At 46.8% G+C, this 13425-nt stretch overlaps 1 protein-coding gene across 2 annotated transcripts in view; it reads right to left on the bottom strand.

The window, feature by feature from the left end:
• The window catches only part of HLCS (holocarboxylase synthetase), a 191416-nt gene that overhangs the window by 164071 nt on the left and 13920 nt on the right, over window positions 1-13425 (bottom strand). For both annotated transcript variants that reach the window (XM_081234649.1, XM_081234650.1), the window contains 3 exons: window positions 7430-7592; window positions 4913-5841; window positions 58-240 (listed from right to left, as the gene is read on the bottom strand). In XM_081234649.1, coding sequence (XP_081090775.1) covers window positions 58-240; window positions 4913-5841; window positions 7430-7592 — 1275 coding nt within the window. The remainder of the gene's footprint in view (window positions 1-57; window positions 241-4912; window positions 5842-7429; window positions 7593-13425) is intronic.

The following is a 13425-nucleotide window of genomic DNA, read 5'->3' as shown; positions in this document are numbered from 1 at the left end:
CACCGTTCTGACGAAGGGCACCTGAGGAGGTCCCTTCCCAGCCGAGCACACACTCACCTCAGCCGCAGACAGCAGGTAAAGAGGCGTTAAGGCAGGAACGTGTTTTGCATCACAGCTTAGGCCAAGCGTCGTCAGGATCTCCTTAAGGACTTCATATCTTTTAAAATTGCTTGATTTGAGCAGGTTAAAATCCTCTGGTGTTTGCACTACTGGTGAGCTGGGAGGTAGTTCCAGGTGCACCTGAGGGAAAAAGACACCGTGATGTAAATCAGGGGCACTTAGCGACATAAAGAAAAGCAGTGGCTTTACTACTTTTTCTGAAAACTTGAACATGAATCCTTCTAATCATCAACAGTATATAAACCTGGAACCTGAATATTTGGTAAGGAACAACAAGCAATAAAAAGATTTGAGGGAGCCCATTAAAATCGTGGCTGAAAAGATCTGGTGGAAATGACCCCGGATAGTAACTTTCCAGGTCCCGAATTTTATCGCTAAACAGTCACGGGACCTTGGGCAAGTCAATTAACTCGGTTATACGACAAACGTTTAGGAACATGGTTGTGCTGAGGACCCAAGTACAGTTGCTGCTGAACTGGGGGAGGCACAGTGAGTCAGGCTCGAAGCTTCTATTCCACCTACTGGTCATAACTCCTGGGGACGGGAGTGGCCTCAGTCACCGCTTTAAGGGTGTTTGCAGGAATACAAATAGAGGAGTAGGGTTTGGCGGACTCCAGAAAGGGCTGTCCCACCTCCCTCCTTCACCTGATAAGACTTGGAATTTCATGTATTTAGTTCAGGCTTTGTTGTACAGGTAAAATGAAAGTAGTTCTGGGACTTCCCTGGCAGTCCAGTGGTTAAGACTCCACACTTCCCCTGCAGGGGGCGTGGGTTCAATCCCTGGTCAGGGAACTAAGATCCCAACATACCGGAACTTCTAGCTGACTCAAACTAGAACCTTCCTATCAATGGTCTGTGTTTTGGTATGAAGGAATGTCCTAGAACTTCTGGCTCTGTTGAGATGAGATTTTAACTGGGCATTAGAGCCTGGAGGATGCCAGAATACTCAGTACTCAGAAGGGCAATCTGACCATGCTTTATTTTATTTTGCTTTTGCCAGGGGTCAGCTGTGGGATTCTACTGCCTGCGGAGCACCCGGCTGAAGTTATAAGAACATTATAATAAAATGAAAAGTATAGTGCTAGGGGCTTCCCTGGTGGTGCAGTGGTTAAGAATCCGTCTGCCAATGCAGCGGACAGGGGTTTGAGCCCTGGTCCGGGAAGATCCCACATGCCGTGGAGCAACTAAGCCCGTGCACAACTACTGAGCCTGCGCCCTACAGCCTGTGAGCCACAACTACTGAAGTCTGCACACCTAGAGCCCGTGCTCCACAACAAGAGAAGCCACCGCAATGAGAAGCCCACGCACCGCAACGAAGAGTAGCCCCCGCTCGACACAACTAAAGAAAAGCCCGCGTGCAACACCAAAGACCTAATGCAGCCAAAAATTAATTAATTAATTAATTAATTAATTTTAAAAAGTATAGTGCCAGCCTTCAGGCAACTTAAAAATCTCTCAATTCCCACTCAAGCCATAACCAAAACAAAAACACTGCCCAAATATACTGTCTAAAACAATCCACTTGTTGAAAGTTGGAGCCAATCTAAAAAGTTTGCGGAGGACTGTCCAGCAGAGCCCCCACATTCCAGCGGGCCAGCTGAGGGCTGCCTGCTTCACCCACCGCCGAGCCTCTTGCCCACGAGCAGCAGGGGAGTCTGTCCTCTAAACAGCCCTAGAAAAGGAAGGAGGCAGAAAAGCGAACTCCTTTAAGGTATATGAATCCTACTGTGTCTCCTTCTACCGCGCATTCTTACCCAAAACGTGTGCCTCTCATCTCCAGGGGTCAAAGCCAGTGCTGGGACGGACGGTCGGCATGGCAACGGGTCACGTTTAATTCACCTGAGCATGTGACTGTCCGGAGATTACCTCTTACAGGTGGCAGAAATCAAACGAGCCAAGTTCTGTCCCCAGCTGGGCCCAAGGAGGGGCGCAAGTGTGGTTAATGGCAATGTACTCCCTGGGCTGAGCAAGTACACTCAGGGTGGGGTGCTATGGAAGTCCCTGTCACAAGTGCGAGATGCCAAGGACGAAAAGGAGAGCTCCCCCTCCGAGCGGGGCTCCGGATTCCAGGAGGTGAGAGAAAGCACAGCTGTCGACATTGTGGGCAAAGCGCGATTGTCAGTTTCAAGGTTAGGTGCTTCTACAACAGCAGCGAGAAGAGAGGCCGTCTGGCTCTGCATCTCAAAACAGCCACCAGTGCGTGTGCGTGCCGCACCCACCCTCCTGGTCCTCTGGCTGTGATGCTGTTGCCATAGTGATGGGCCCATTTCTGTTAACTTGGCTTCATCTAAAGTTAAGGCATTTAGACAAGCCCCAAAGCCCAAACTAAAAACGTCTCCAGTCACAGACGGGACGGTGGGTGCTACTGGCATCTAGCAGGCAGTGCTGCTAATGACCCCACAACAAAGAAGGAACCGGTCCGAAATCTCAACAGTGCCATGGTTGAGAAACTCTGCTATAAAAGCAGAACCGCGTCTGCTATGTGCTAAGCTAAATAAGAACACAAAATATTTCAAATCCATTTCACCGGCTCTATTTGCACAACTTCATGCCAAACTCCTGGTCCATGTGATAAATCGAATGTCAGCATTAACCCACAGCCTTAAACTTTCCCTGCAAATCTGATCAGCAGAACAGTCCATCCAAATTTCCTTTTTCTAGGGCTTCCCTGGTGGCGCAGTGGTTGAGAGTCCACCTGCCGATGCAGGGGACACGGGTTTGTGCCCCGGTCCGGGAAGATCCCACATCCCGCGGAGCGGCTAGGCCCGTGAGCCGTGGACGCTGGGCCTGCGTGTCCAGAGCCTGTGCTCCGCAACGGGAGAGGCCCCAACAGTGAGAGGCCCACGTACCGCAAAAAAAAACAAAAAAAAACAAAAAATTTCCTTTTTCTGTACAACAATGAATGCCTTGCCTAAGGTCTCAGTGTCAGCCCCCTGGCTGTGAGACCACCACCTATTGAGCAGCTGTGGTTTGTCCTTGAAGTCCTCCTCTTACTGGGTTACATCATTGCCCCGTTTATTATAAAAATGAAGACTATGAAATTGAACAGGGAAAGAGGAAACTAACCAGCCTGTGCTAATATTTATTGGTTGCTCTCGGCAGCAAGGTATGGTAGTGACACAGCCCTGAGGAGAAAACAGTGACCCTGTCACACAGAGACTGGAAGTCATTTAAAATCAAAAATGACATTCTAATCCCCTGCATCTGATTTCTGAGGCTACATCATGTTGCCTTTTATCCTAGGGCAATGCACGCGTATCAGATTTTATGACAGTAACGGGGTCAATTTAAATGGTACAGCAAGCAGATTTGCTATGTAACTCGGAGAAATGGATCGCCAACAGTGCCGAATCAATTTTCTAGTACAAGTCTGTGCACAGGGGTGGTAAAATTCACTGCTGAAAGCTGAAATGCAGCTCTAGGAAGTCAGGTTTTTAAGTGGATTTTCTGAGTTACTATAGTTACCATATTTGCAGACAAAAAGATAAGAGGAACTTTATTAGGCCTCCAAAAAATAATCCATGTAGTTTGCAGCCCACATGAAACCTGCTTGCGTTGTATGCGTTCATCTGCGAACATGTTCATGCCCCCTTAAAGAATATTTGGTCAGAAAACCCAAGAGACAATTTCTAGGAGGGCTGGAGAGATGCACAGCATATGAAATGAAACCATACCAAAAAAAAAAAAAAAGGAAACAATTCCCTAACTCAATAAAAAAAATCCCTATAACAAAACAAAATCTGTTACGCTCATCCTGGGAACCATTCTGGGCAAGATATCCACATCTACTTAGTCTTCTCATCAGATCATATTGGACTTCCCTGGTGGTCCAGTGGTTAAGACTCCGCACTCCCAATTCAGGGGGCCCAGGTTCAATCCCTGATCAGGGAACTATATCCCGCATGCCACAACTAAAAGATCCTGCATGCCACAACTAAGACCCAGAGCAGCTAAATAAGTAAATATTCAAAAAGGAAAAAAAAACTTTGGCCCAAAGGCATTAAAAGATTTGCAGTAAATGATCAGGAATTCTGAAGTAGTCTATCCTGCTACCATTTGCTTAAACAAACAACAAGCTCAAAACAAAAAGAATGCAGGGGGTGGGGGCGCAAGAAACAGCAGATGAACCAAAGGAGCCCCCTTAGCACGGGAAGGGAAGTAAAGTTTTCCTTTTATCTCTGTTTCCATTTTTTCTTACCTATGCATTAATTTGCTATAAATCTAAATCATTTCAATATTCTCTTATTTGAAACTGTTCTCAGCACTTAGATTTTAAGACTGACAAATCATAAAGGAATTGAGGTGTTTTCAACACTCACTGTCCCAGCAGTTGGTGAGCATTCACACAAACCCCTGACAATATTTTAATATGATAGTTACTACTGTTTGGAATTACCACCCCAAGGCACTCAATTCCTTTCATTAAATAACAGTTCGATTACATTAACTAAAGTGTGTGCTTTGAGGCAAGAGAGTGGGGACTGATGGATGTTAGAAAGAGTATCACCAGTGTATAGATCAAGACAAGAAACAAGTTTTGGCTAATTCTTGGTTAACCAGCAATCTTTAATTAGCCATAATATCTTCTGCCTCGTTCCTCCATCACAAGTATTTCGGTGAAACAGGATATCCACAGGAAAGCCTGCTACTCACCATCAGCAAAAATTCCCAGCCGAAAGTCAGAAGCACCCCCCCCAGCACACAGACTCTCCAACCTTTCAAAGTACATTCTTCGAGAGCGTATGCAATCAAAGAGACCCAAAGATCCTGACACGGATGCCGGCCTGCGTACCTGGCAAAGAACAGCTTCTCCTCCACATGTTCCGAAAGGCACTTGCACAATCAGCCTGTCCTCGTCCTCGTTGTCCAGGTGGCCCTGGAGCTTGCCCAGGCTGAGCGGCTCCCCAGGGCCCCCCTCGAAAACGCAGCCGCTGCTCAGGACGCTGAGCCTCACCTGGCTCCTGTCCGCCTTGCAGAAAACCAAGCTCTGGACTGTGTCCTGCAGTGGGGCCTTCCTGGTCACCTGGAAGCCAGCAAGCGTGAAGGGTGATGACAGGCCCAGTACCTTCCCTCCCTGAGAAAGATAGGCCATGAACCTCCGGGACAGGTCCTCAGGGACGGGCTCCCTCGTGGCAATGACCAGCAACAGGCAGTTGTCTGGCCACGGGTCCCTGAGAGCACTTTCCAGTGACAGGTGGTACAGAGTGTAGCAGTTGGTGTCCACGCAGTCGGCCAGAGCTGACCGGACCTGCTGGAGCCGGCCCAGCGCGTCCTGGGAGTCGGACCCCACGTAGAGAAGGATGTTGGGTGCCTTTCCCATGAGGTTGACCCTCCTCTGTTCTCTCTTGGGGCAGAGGTCATACGCGATGCCCTCCAAACCACTGCTGTAGTCGTAGGGAAGATCTGGAATGTTCTCTGCAGAGGCAAACTTGACGGATTCGATGGTGCTGTTCTCAAGCTCCAAACACTCGTGGCAGCTAGAAAGATGGAGGTGACAACCCTCGACGGAGCCCACGCCTCTGTCGCTCTCCCCGGCACCGCCTTGCCCCTGCGTGGGTGCGGAACCCAGAACCTGGCGGTCCTCTCTGCCAACGTGCTCCATAGCCTCCAGCTCAGGCTTGCTCTCAACAGAAGATGCAGGCTGGGGCTCTAGGAGCTGGGCTGGCGTGTCTGAGGCTTGATCCTTAAGTTCCTTCAGAGCGGAGTCGTGCAAGTGGACGGCTAAAGAGAACGGAAAAGACAATCCATCAACCCTCTGGTTTGTCACGCAGCTCAGCTCAGAACCTCAGGGCACTCTCTGCGCTGCACGACCCACATTCCAGGGCAGCCCTCATCCCCCCCGCCGAACTCTGAGGCCTCCTTGAGAACCATGTAACTGCTCCCGCCTGCTAGGAGGGTGCCCCTGACAATCCCGAGTAAAATCGCACGTTTCCACACCTTTCCCATACAGATCGGAAAACCTCAGACCCCCTTATTGTCTGGTGAAGAAAGTGAGATTCGGAGAGATGATTTTGTCCACTTGCTTATAGATTCAATTTTGTGGCTATCCATCTCCTATATGATAACGAAACTCAAAAACAAGGCACATAGCTAGAGTCTATCCACGCACGCCCCAGGAAAAAGCCACTCTCAGGACACTTCATTGGATCAGCCGGGGAGAAGGATCTTGCCAGTATCTTGACCCACGTCTGGAATATAAGTTTACAATCACCAATTCAAAAGACATCAACTGAGCACTTGCTAAACATCTGGCATGGTATTAGGCACATGCACACGGCCGATGGGGAAATGAAGTGATTTTCACAAATTTCCAGAGCTGGTGACACTCACTGGCTCAAGATACAAATGAAGACGTTCTTGTAAGTCAATTTTACTTCAATAAAATAAAATTTTAAAAGTATATGTGTACATCGGCTTCCCTGGGGGCGCAGTGGTTGGGAGTCCGCCTGTCAGTACAGGAGACACGGGTTCGAGCCCTGGCCCGGGAGGATCCCACACGCCACGGAGCAACTAAGCCCGTGAGCCACAACTACTGAGCCTGCGCTCTAGAGCCTGCGAGCCACAACTACTGAGCCTGCGTGCCACAACCACTGGGGCCCATGTGCCTGAACCCCGTGCTCCGCAATGGTGGGGTGACCACCACAGTGAGGGGCCCGCGCACCGCAGTGGGGAGTGGCCCCCGCTCTCCGCAACTGGAGAAAGCCCGTGCGCAGCAACGAAGACCCAATGCCGCCAGGAGTGAAATTAATTGATTAATTAATTAATTAATTAAAAATTATATATGTGTATACATATACATAAAAAAGACTAACATGGACACGGAAAGCCTACTTTTAAGCCTAATTAAGGAAGAACATTTTGCGTGTTTCCTGAAAAAAGATGTGTCCCAAAATGATGTAGTATATATGTTTTAAGTAAAAAAAACTGTTAGATTTAGAACTTCATAGTAACACTGGCTATGCCTTCCATTCAGTTGAACTATGGTCCAGAAACCAGTTATACTGTATGAGAGTGTGTGAAATAAATATTATATGGGTTCTAACTTTTCAGGCCATTTCATGAACAACGCAATTATGGGAAATCCTTCTTTAAGAATTTGAAAAGCACTAATGATATAGTCAGGGATAAGCACCTCAAAAAAAAAAAAACTGACACATGTATGAATGTTATACGATTATGGTTCTATCCAAACTGCTGGCTGAATTAAGCTGCAAATACGCATTGCCCTTAAGTCACACCAAACAACAGTCCTTAAGCTCATAACTAATGGCATGCTGCTATGATGAAAACATCTCCCAAGATGACTTACAAACGATCTTTTGGGGTATCAGTCCATTAGCCACCTGGAGTCTATCCTCAAGGAATGCCACTCCCAGCTTGCTGAAGTCATCCACACTTGCTTTGGCGATTAACTGATAAGGATCCCCAGGTCTGCAAGCTAACGGCAAGCAACAATCCGACCACTTCACAACCTGAGAAGAAGTGGGTGAGGGAGGAGGAAGAAAGACAGGATGAGATTTTTCTTCTCTAAAATAACCAGATACTTTACTTTTCCCTTCAGCTCCCACCACTATATTACAGTCAAACAATGAATTACTGGATAGTACACTTTTTTTTTTTTTTTTTTGCGGTACGCGGGCCTCTCACTGTTGTGGCCTCTCCCGTTGCGGAGCACAGGCTCCGGACGCGCAGGCTCAGCGGCCATGGCTCACGGGACCAGCCGCTCTGCGGCATGTGGGATCTTCCTGGACCGGGGCACGAACCCGCGTCCCCTGCATCGGCAGGCGGACTCTCAACTACTGAACCACCATGGAAGCCCCTGGATAGTACATTTTAACATCAAAGATGTCCTGGTTCAAACATTCTCATTTCTACTCAACAGGGCTTACAAAGCACTAGATGTACTCTCTCATTTAAAAGTAATTCAAGTCTTAACTGCTTTTCAAGAGACTAAAAGGGGAAAAGGCCATTCCCTACATACTGGAAAGACATAAACTTGCCCTTCACTAACAGGAAATAGGAGAGAACAAGCCCGCAATATCCAATGATTCATGGATATTCATTCACCCTTAGATCAGCTTTTCTCAAAGTGGGGTCCAAGACCCACTACAACAGAACTCCCCGGGAGCAGATGAAAACTTCATGCTTCTGGGCACTACTCTCTGTCTGGTGCTTCAGACTCTCTGGAGTTGCAGCCCAGGAATCAGAAGTTTAAACATGCTTCCCATTGATTCCTGAAATGTGAGAGCAACCTTCTCCAGAGAGCTCCGGCCTGTCGCAGTTCACATTTCCACCACAAGGGGGACAGGGAAAATGAGAGTAGACAAAGCTCAGTCCTTGAAGCCAGTGGTCCCCAAACTTTTTGGCACCAGGGACCAGTTTCGTGGAAGACAGTTTTTCCACGAACCGGGGTAGGGGGGATGGTTTTGGGATGACTGAAGCACATTACATTTGTTGTGCACTTTATTTCTATTATTATTACACTGTAATATATAAGGAGATAATTATACAACTCACCATAATGCTGACAGGAGGCGGAGCTCAGGCAGTAATGCGAGCGGCGGGGAGCAGATATAAATGGCTATAAATACAGATGAAGCTTCACTCGCCCATCCACCGCTCGCTCACCTCCTGCTGTGTGGCCTGGTTCCTAACAGGCAATGGACCAGTACCAGTCCGTGGCCCAGGGGTTGGGGGCCCCTGCTTTAAGCCTTCCAGTGTTTATGGAAAAAATCTGAGACTGGGACAAGAAGGGGAGCCCCTTGGGGTTGGGAGCCTGGCTCTGGAGCCCTAGATCTGGGTCTGGGTCAAACTCTGCTAATCGTCTCAGAACGTCTCAAGTCTCAGCTTCTTCATTTCATAAAACAGGAATAATGATAGTACCCATCATTGTATAGGTTTGTTATGTTTATGAAATTAAAGAGTTTATGTAATGGCCCCAGTAGAAAGCTTGGGACAGAAAAAGAGTTCAGTTAATGGAAGCTGCTATTATTAGAATCTGGCTTTAAAAGCAATATTGAATATAGTGGTCCTTTTGCAAGATGCCATGAATAATTTCCCTACTTCCCAAAATCTTCTCAGGGATGTCCTGCCCCAAATTGCATGATCAGAGATATATACTTTTTTTTTTTTTTTTGCGGTATGCGGGCCTCTCACTGTTGTGGCCTCTCCCATTGCAGAGCACAGGCTCCGGACGCACAGGCTCAGCGGCCATGGCTCACGGGTCCAGCCGCTCCGCGGCATGTGGGATCTTCCTGGACCGGGGCACGAACCTGTGTCCCCTGCATCGGCAGGCGGACTCTCAACCACTGCGCTACCAGGGAAGCCCTAGAGATATATACTTTTGAATTCCATTTTTTAAATTGTTAGGGTAGGCTTTCAGAACTAACTCTTGCTGAAAACAATTTTAAAATGCTGGATATGGACTTCTTTGGTGGTCCAGTGGTTAAGAATCCGCCTTCCAATGCAGGGGACGCAGATTCAATCCCTGGCCAGGGAACTAAGATCTCACATGTCACAGGGCAACTAAGCCCTCGTGCTTCAACTACTGAGTCCGTGCCACAACTACAGAGCCCAAGTGCCACAACTAAGACCCGACTAAGCAATAAACAAATAAATAATTAAATGCTGGATAAATAAAGAAAACATCATTTTTTCCCTTCGGTACGCGGGCCTCTCACTGTTGTGGCCTCTCCCGTTGCGGAGCACAGGCTCCGGACGCTCAGGCTCAGCGGCCATGGCTCACGGGCCCAGCCGCTCCGTGGCACGTGGGATCCTCCCGGACCGGGGCACGAACCCGTGTCCCCTGCATCGGCAGGCGGACTCTCAACCACTGCGCCACCAGGGAAGCCCCAGAAAACATCATTTTTAAAGCACTGGAGAATTGACTAGATAATGAAGAACTTCCAGGCCAAATGCCAGGGTAAATCCTGAACCTACAGAGGTAAGGGGAATTCCCACAAGCCAAGGAACTTTGGCCCTGAGGTTACTTGCTTATCCAGGAAACCTGGGATTTAAAAGTCAGGGCCCATAAATAAATAAATAAAAGTCAGGGTACAACTGGCATCAAGATAAACATGTAGATCAATGGAATAGAACTGAGTATAGAAATAAACATATACATTTGTAGACGATTGATTTTGGACAAGGTTCCCAAGACAACTCAAAGGGAAAGAATCATCTTTTCAACAACTATGCTGGTACAACCAGATATCCACATGCAGAAGAATGAAGATGTATCCCTATCTCATACCATGTATTACCAGGTACAAAATTAACTGAAAATGGATCAAATCCTCAATATAAGAGCTAAAACTACAAAACTCTTCGAAGAAAACATAGATGTAAATCATCATGACCTTGGATCAGGCACTGGTTTCTCAGATAAGACACCAAAAGTACAATCAACAAAAGAAAAAAATAAATAAATTGGACTTCACCAAAATTTTTGAGTGGGACTTCCCTGGTGGCGCAGTGGTTAAGAATCCTTCTGCCAATGCAGGGGACACGGGTTAGAGCCCTGGTCCGGGAAGATCCCACATGCCACAGAGCAACTAAGCCCGTGTGCCACAACTACTGAGCCTGCGCTCTAGAGCCCAAAAGCCACAACTACTGAAGCCCATGTGCCTAGAGCCTGTGCTCCGCAGTAAGAGAAGCCACCACAATGAGAAGACTGTGCACCGCTACGAAGAGTAGCCCCCGCTCGCCACAACTAGACAAAGCCCGCGCACAGCAACAAAGACCCAACACAGCCAAAAATAAATAAATTAAATAAATAAATTTATTTTAAAAAATTTTGTGCTTCAAAGAGCACTTTCAAGAAAGTGAAAAGACAACCCACAAAATGTGAGAAAATATTTGCAAATCATGTATCTGATAAGAGATTTGTATCCACAATATATAAAGAATTCCCACAACTCAACAATAAAAAGACAAATACCCAATTTAAAAATGGGCAAAGGATCTGACTAGACATTTCCCCAAAGAAAATATACAAGTGGCAATAGCACTTGAAAAGATGCTCAACACCATTCGTCATTAGAGAAATGCAAATCAAAACTACAATGAGATGGACTCCCCTGGTGCCGCAATGGTTAAGAATCCGCCTGCCAATGCAGGGGACACGGGTTCGAGGCCTGGTCTGGGAAGATCCCACATGCTGTAGAGCAATTAAGCCCGTGTGCCACAACTACTGAGCCTGCGCCCTAGAGCCTGCGAGCCACAACTGCTGAGCCCGTGTGCCACAACTACTGAAGCCCGCGTGCCTAGAGCCCGAGCTCCACAAGAGAAGCCACCGCAATGAGAAGCCCACGTACTGCAACGAAGAGTAGCCCCTGCTCCTCACAACTAGAGAAAGCCCGTGTGCAGCAACAAAGACCTGATGCAGCCAAAAATAAATTAAAAAAAAAAAACACTACAATGAGATACTTCATCCTCTACTAGGATGGTTAAAATCAAAAAGATGGACAATAGGGAATTCCCTGGTGGTCCAGTGGTTAGGACTCCACGCTTTCACTGCCAATTGGGTTCAGTCCCTGTCAGGGAACTAATATCTCACATGCCATGAAGCGTGGCCAAAAAAAAAAAAAAAAAGATGGACAATAATAAATATTGAGGATGTTGAGAAATCAGAACCCTAATACACTGCTGGTAGAAATGTAAAAGGGTGCACCCTCCTTGGAAGAGTTCATCAGTTCCTCAAAAAGTTAAACAGAGTTTCCAAATGACCCAGAAATTCCACTCCTAGGTATATACCTAAGAGAATTAAAAATATACATCTACACACAAAACATGTACACAAGTGTTCATAGCAGCATTATTCATAATAGCCAAAGAGTAGAAATACCCCACATGTCCATCAACAGATAAATGGATAAATAAAATGTATATATCCATACAATGGGATATTATTCAGCCATGAAAGGGAATGAAGTACTGATACATGTTACAATGTAGATGAATCTTGAATACATTATGCTAAGTCTAGGAAGCCAATAACTAAAGGTCACATATTATATGGTTCTATTTATATGAAATATTCAAATCAGACAAATCTATAGAGTTGGAAAGTAGATTAGTGGCTCCCAGGGACAGGACCACTGGAGAGTGACTGCAAATAGGTACACATTTTTTGGGGGGGGTGATAAAAATGTTCCAGAATTAGATGGTGGTGATGACTGCACAACTACTGAATTGTAATTATACACTTTAAAAGGATGAAATTCATGGTATGTGAATTGTATCTCAATTTTTAAAAGAAAAAGAAAAGAGTCTGGAGTCCTCCAAGGTTCAATACTACCCCACAGAATCATTATGCCTTAGTATTTCATTTCTCTCCTTAAGGAGATTTCAAACTGAATTTAACTTTTCTCCTTAGGCAAACAATAATTTTTAAAGTTGAGAAACAGTGTCTTCGAGGGAAAAATAATAAATGCAAGCCCTTATGGTCAAAAGGTCGAAACGCACTAATCAGTCTAGCCTATTTGGAGAAAGAGAAACCTCAGAGTTTTTAGCTCTACGTGCAGCTTTCCCTCCCTTTTACCACCTACTTCTCCCACCTGCTCCCAGACATCCAGCCAGAGTGAGCAGGATTCACCTGGAGGGGCCAGCCTGACCAACGCTTCCGTAGGACTCTGCATTTCAAATAGGACACCTTTGATCCAGGGTGAAGAGTTGAAGTCTACAATTCAGACAAATATTTAGTTGATTCCCAGCTTTGAGAATGCAGGAAGGATGTCAGCTCAGGAGGATGAGAAGATAAAGTATTGCCTTGGCAAGAGCTGACTTTTCAGATGAGGGTGAATGGGAAACATGAAAAGGAGCAATGCAACCTCCTGCAGGAGGCTAAAAGCATCTTTGTTCTCAGCGCTATGACTGGCAGAGAATAAGGACAAATACTCGGCCGGTGGAGATACAGCCCAGAATTTAGTTGTTCAGACGTTGATGTAGCACCCTGCTGCAGCGGGCACTGGCGCGGAGCTGTGCCTCAAAGTAAGCACTTCCTGTAAAAGGAGCCAACAATGAAATCCTCACACCCAGGAGAGACGCAGGAGATAAAGCAAGGGGGGAAGGACAGGAAGCAGCCAGAGAACAATATATACACACGTCCCTGATCAAGTTTCTCAACTAGGCCGGCTGTTTCCTCACCTCAGTGCATTTCCTTTTTCTAGGAACGTGGCCCGTGAGCCACAGACCATGCAAACTCCTCCAAGCAGCGCTGCGGCCCCGATCAAAGCAAAGCCGCAGTGTCACCGGGACTCATCCAGGGTGTCTGCCATCCGCCCGGTGGCTAAAAGCAAACAGGCC

This window comes from Mesoplodon bidens (assembly GCF_964165515.1).
Source record: "Mesoplodon bidens genome assembly, chromosome: 5".
In the NCBI taxonomy this organism is placed as follows: domain Eukaryota; kingdom Metazoa; phylum Chordata; class Mammalia; order Artiodactyla; family Ziphiidae; genus Mesoplodon; species Mesoplodon bidens.
This window is presented reverse-complemented; position numbering and strand designations above follow the sequence as displayed.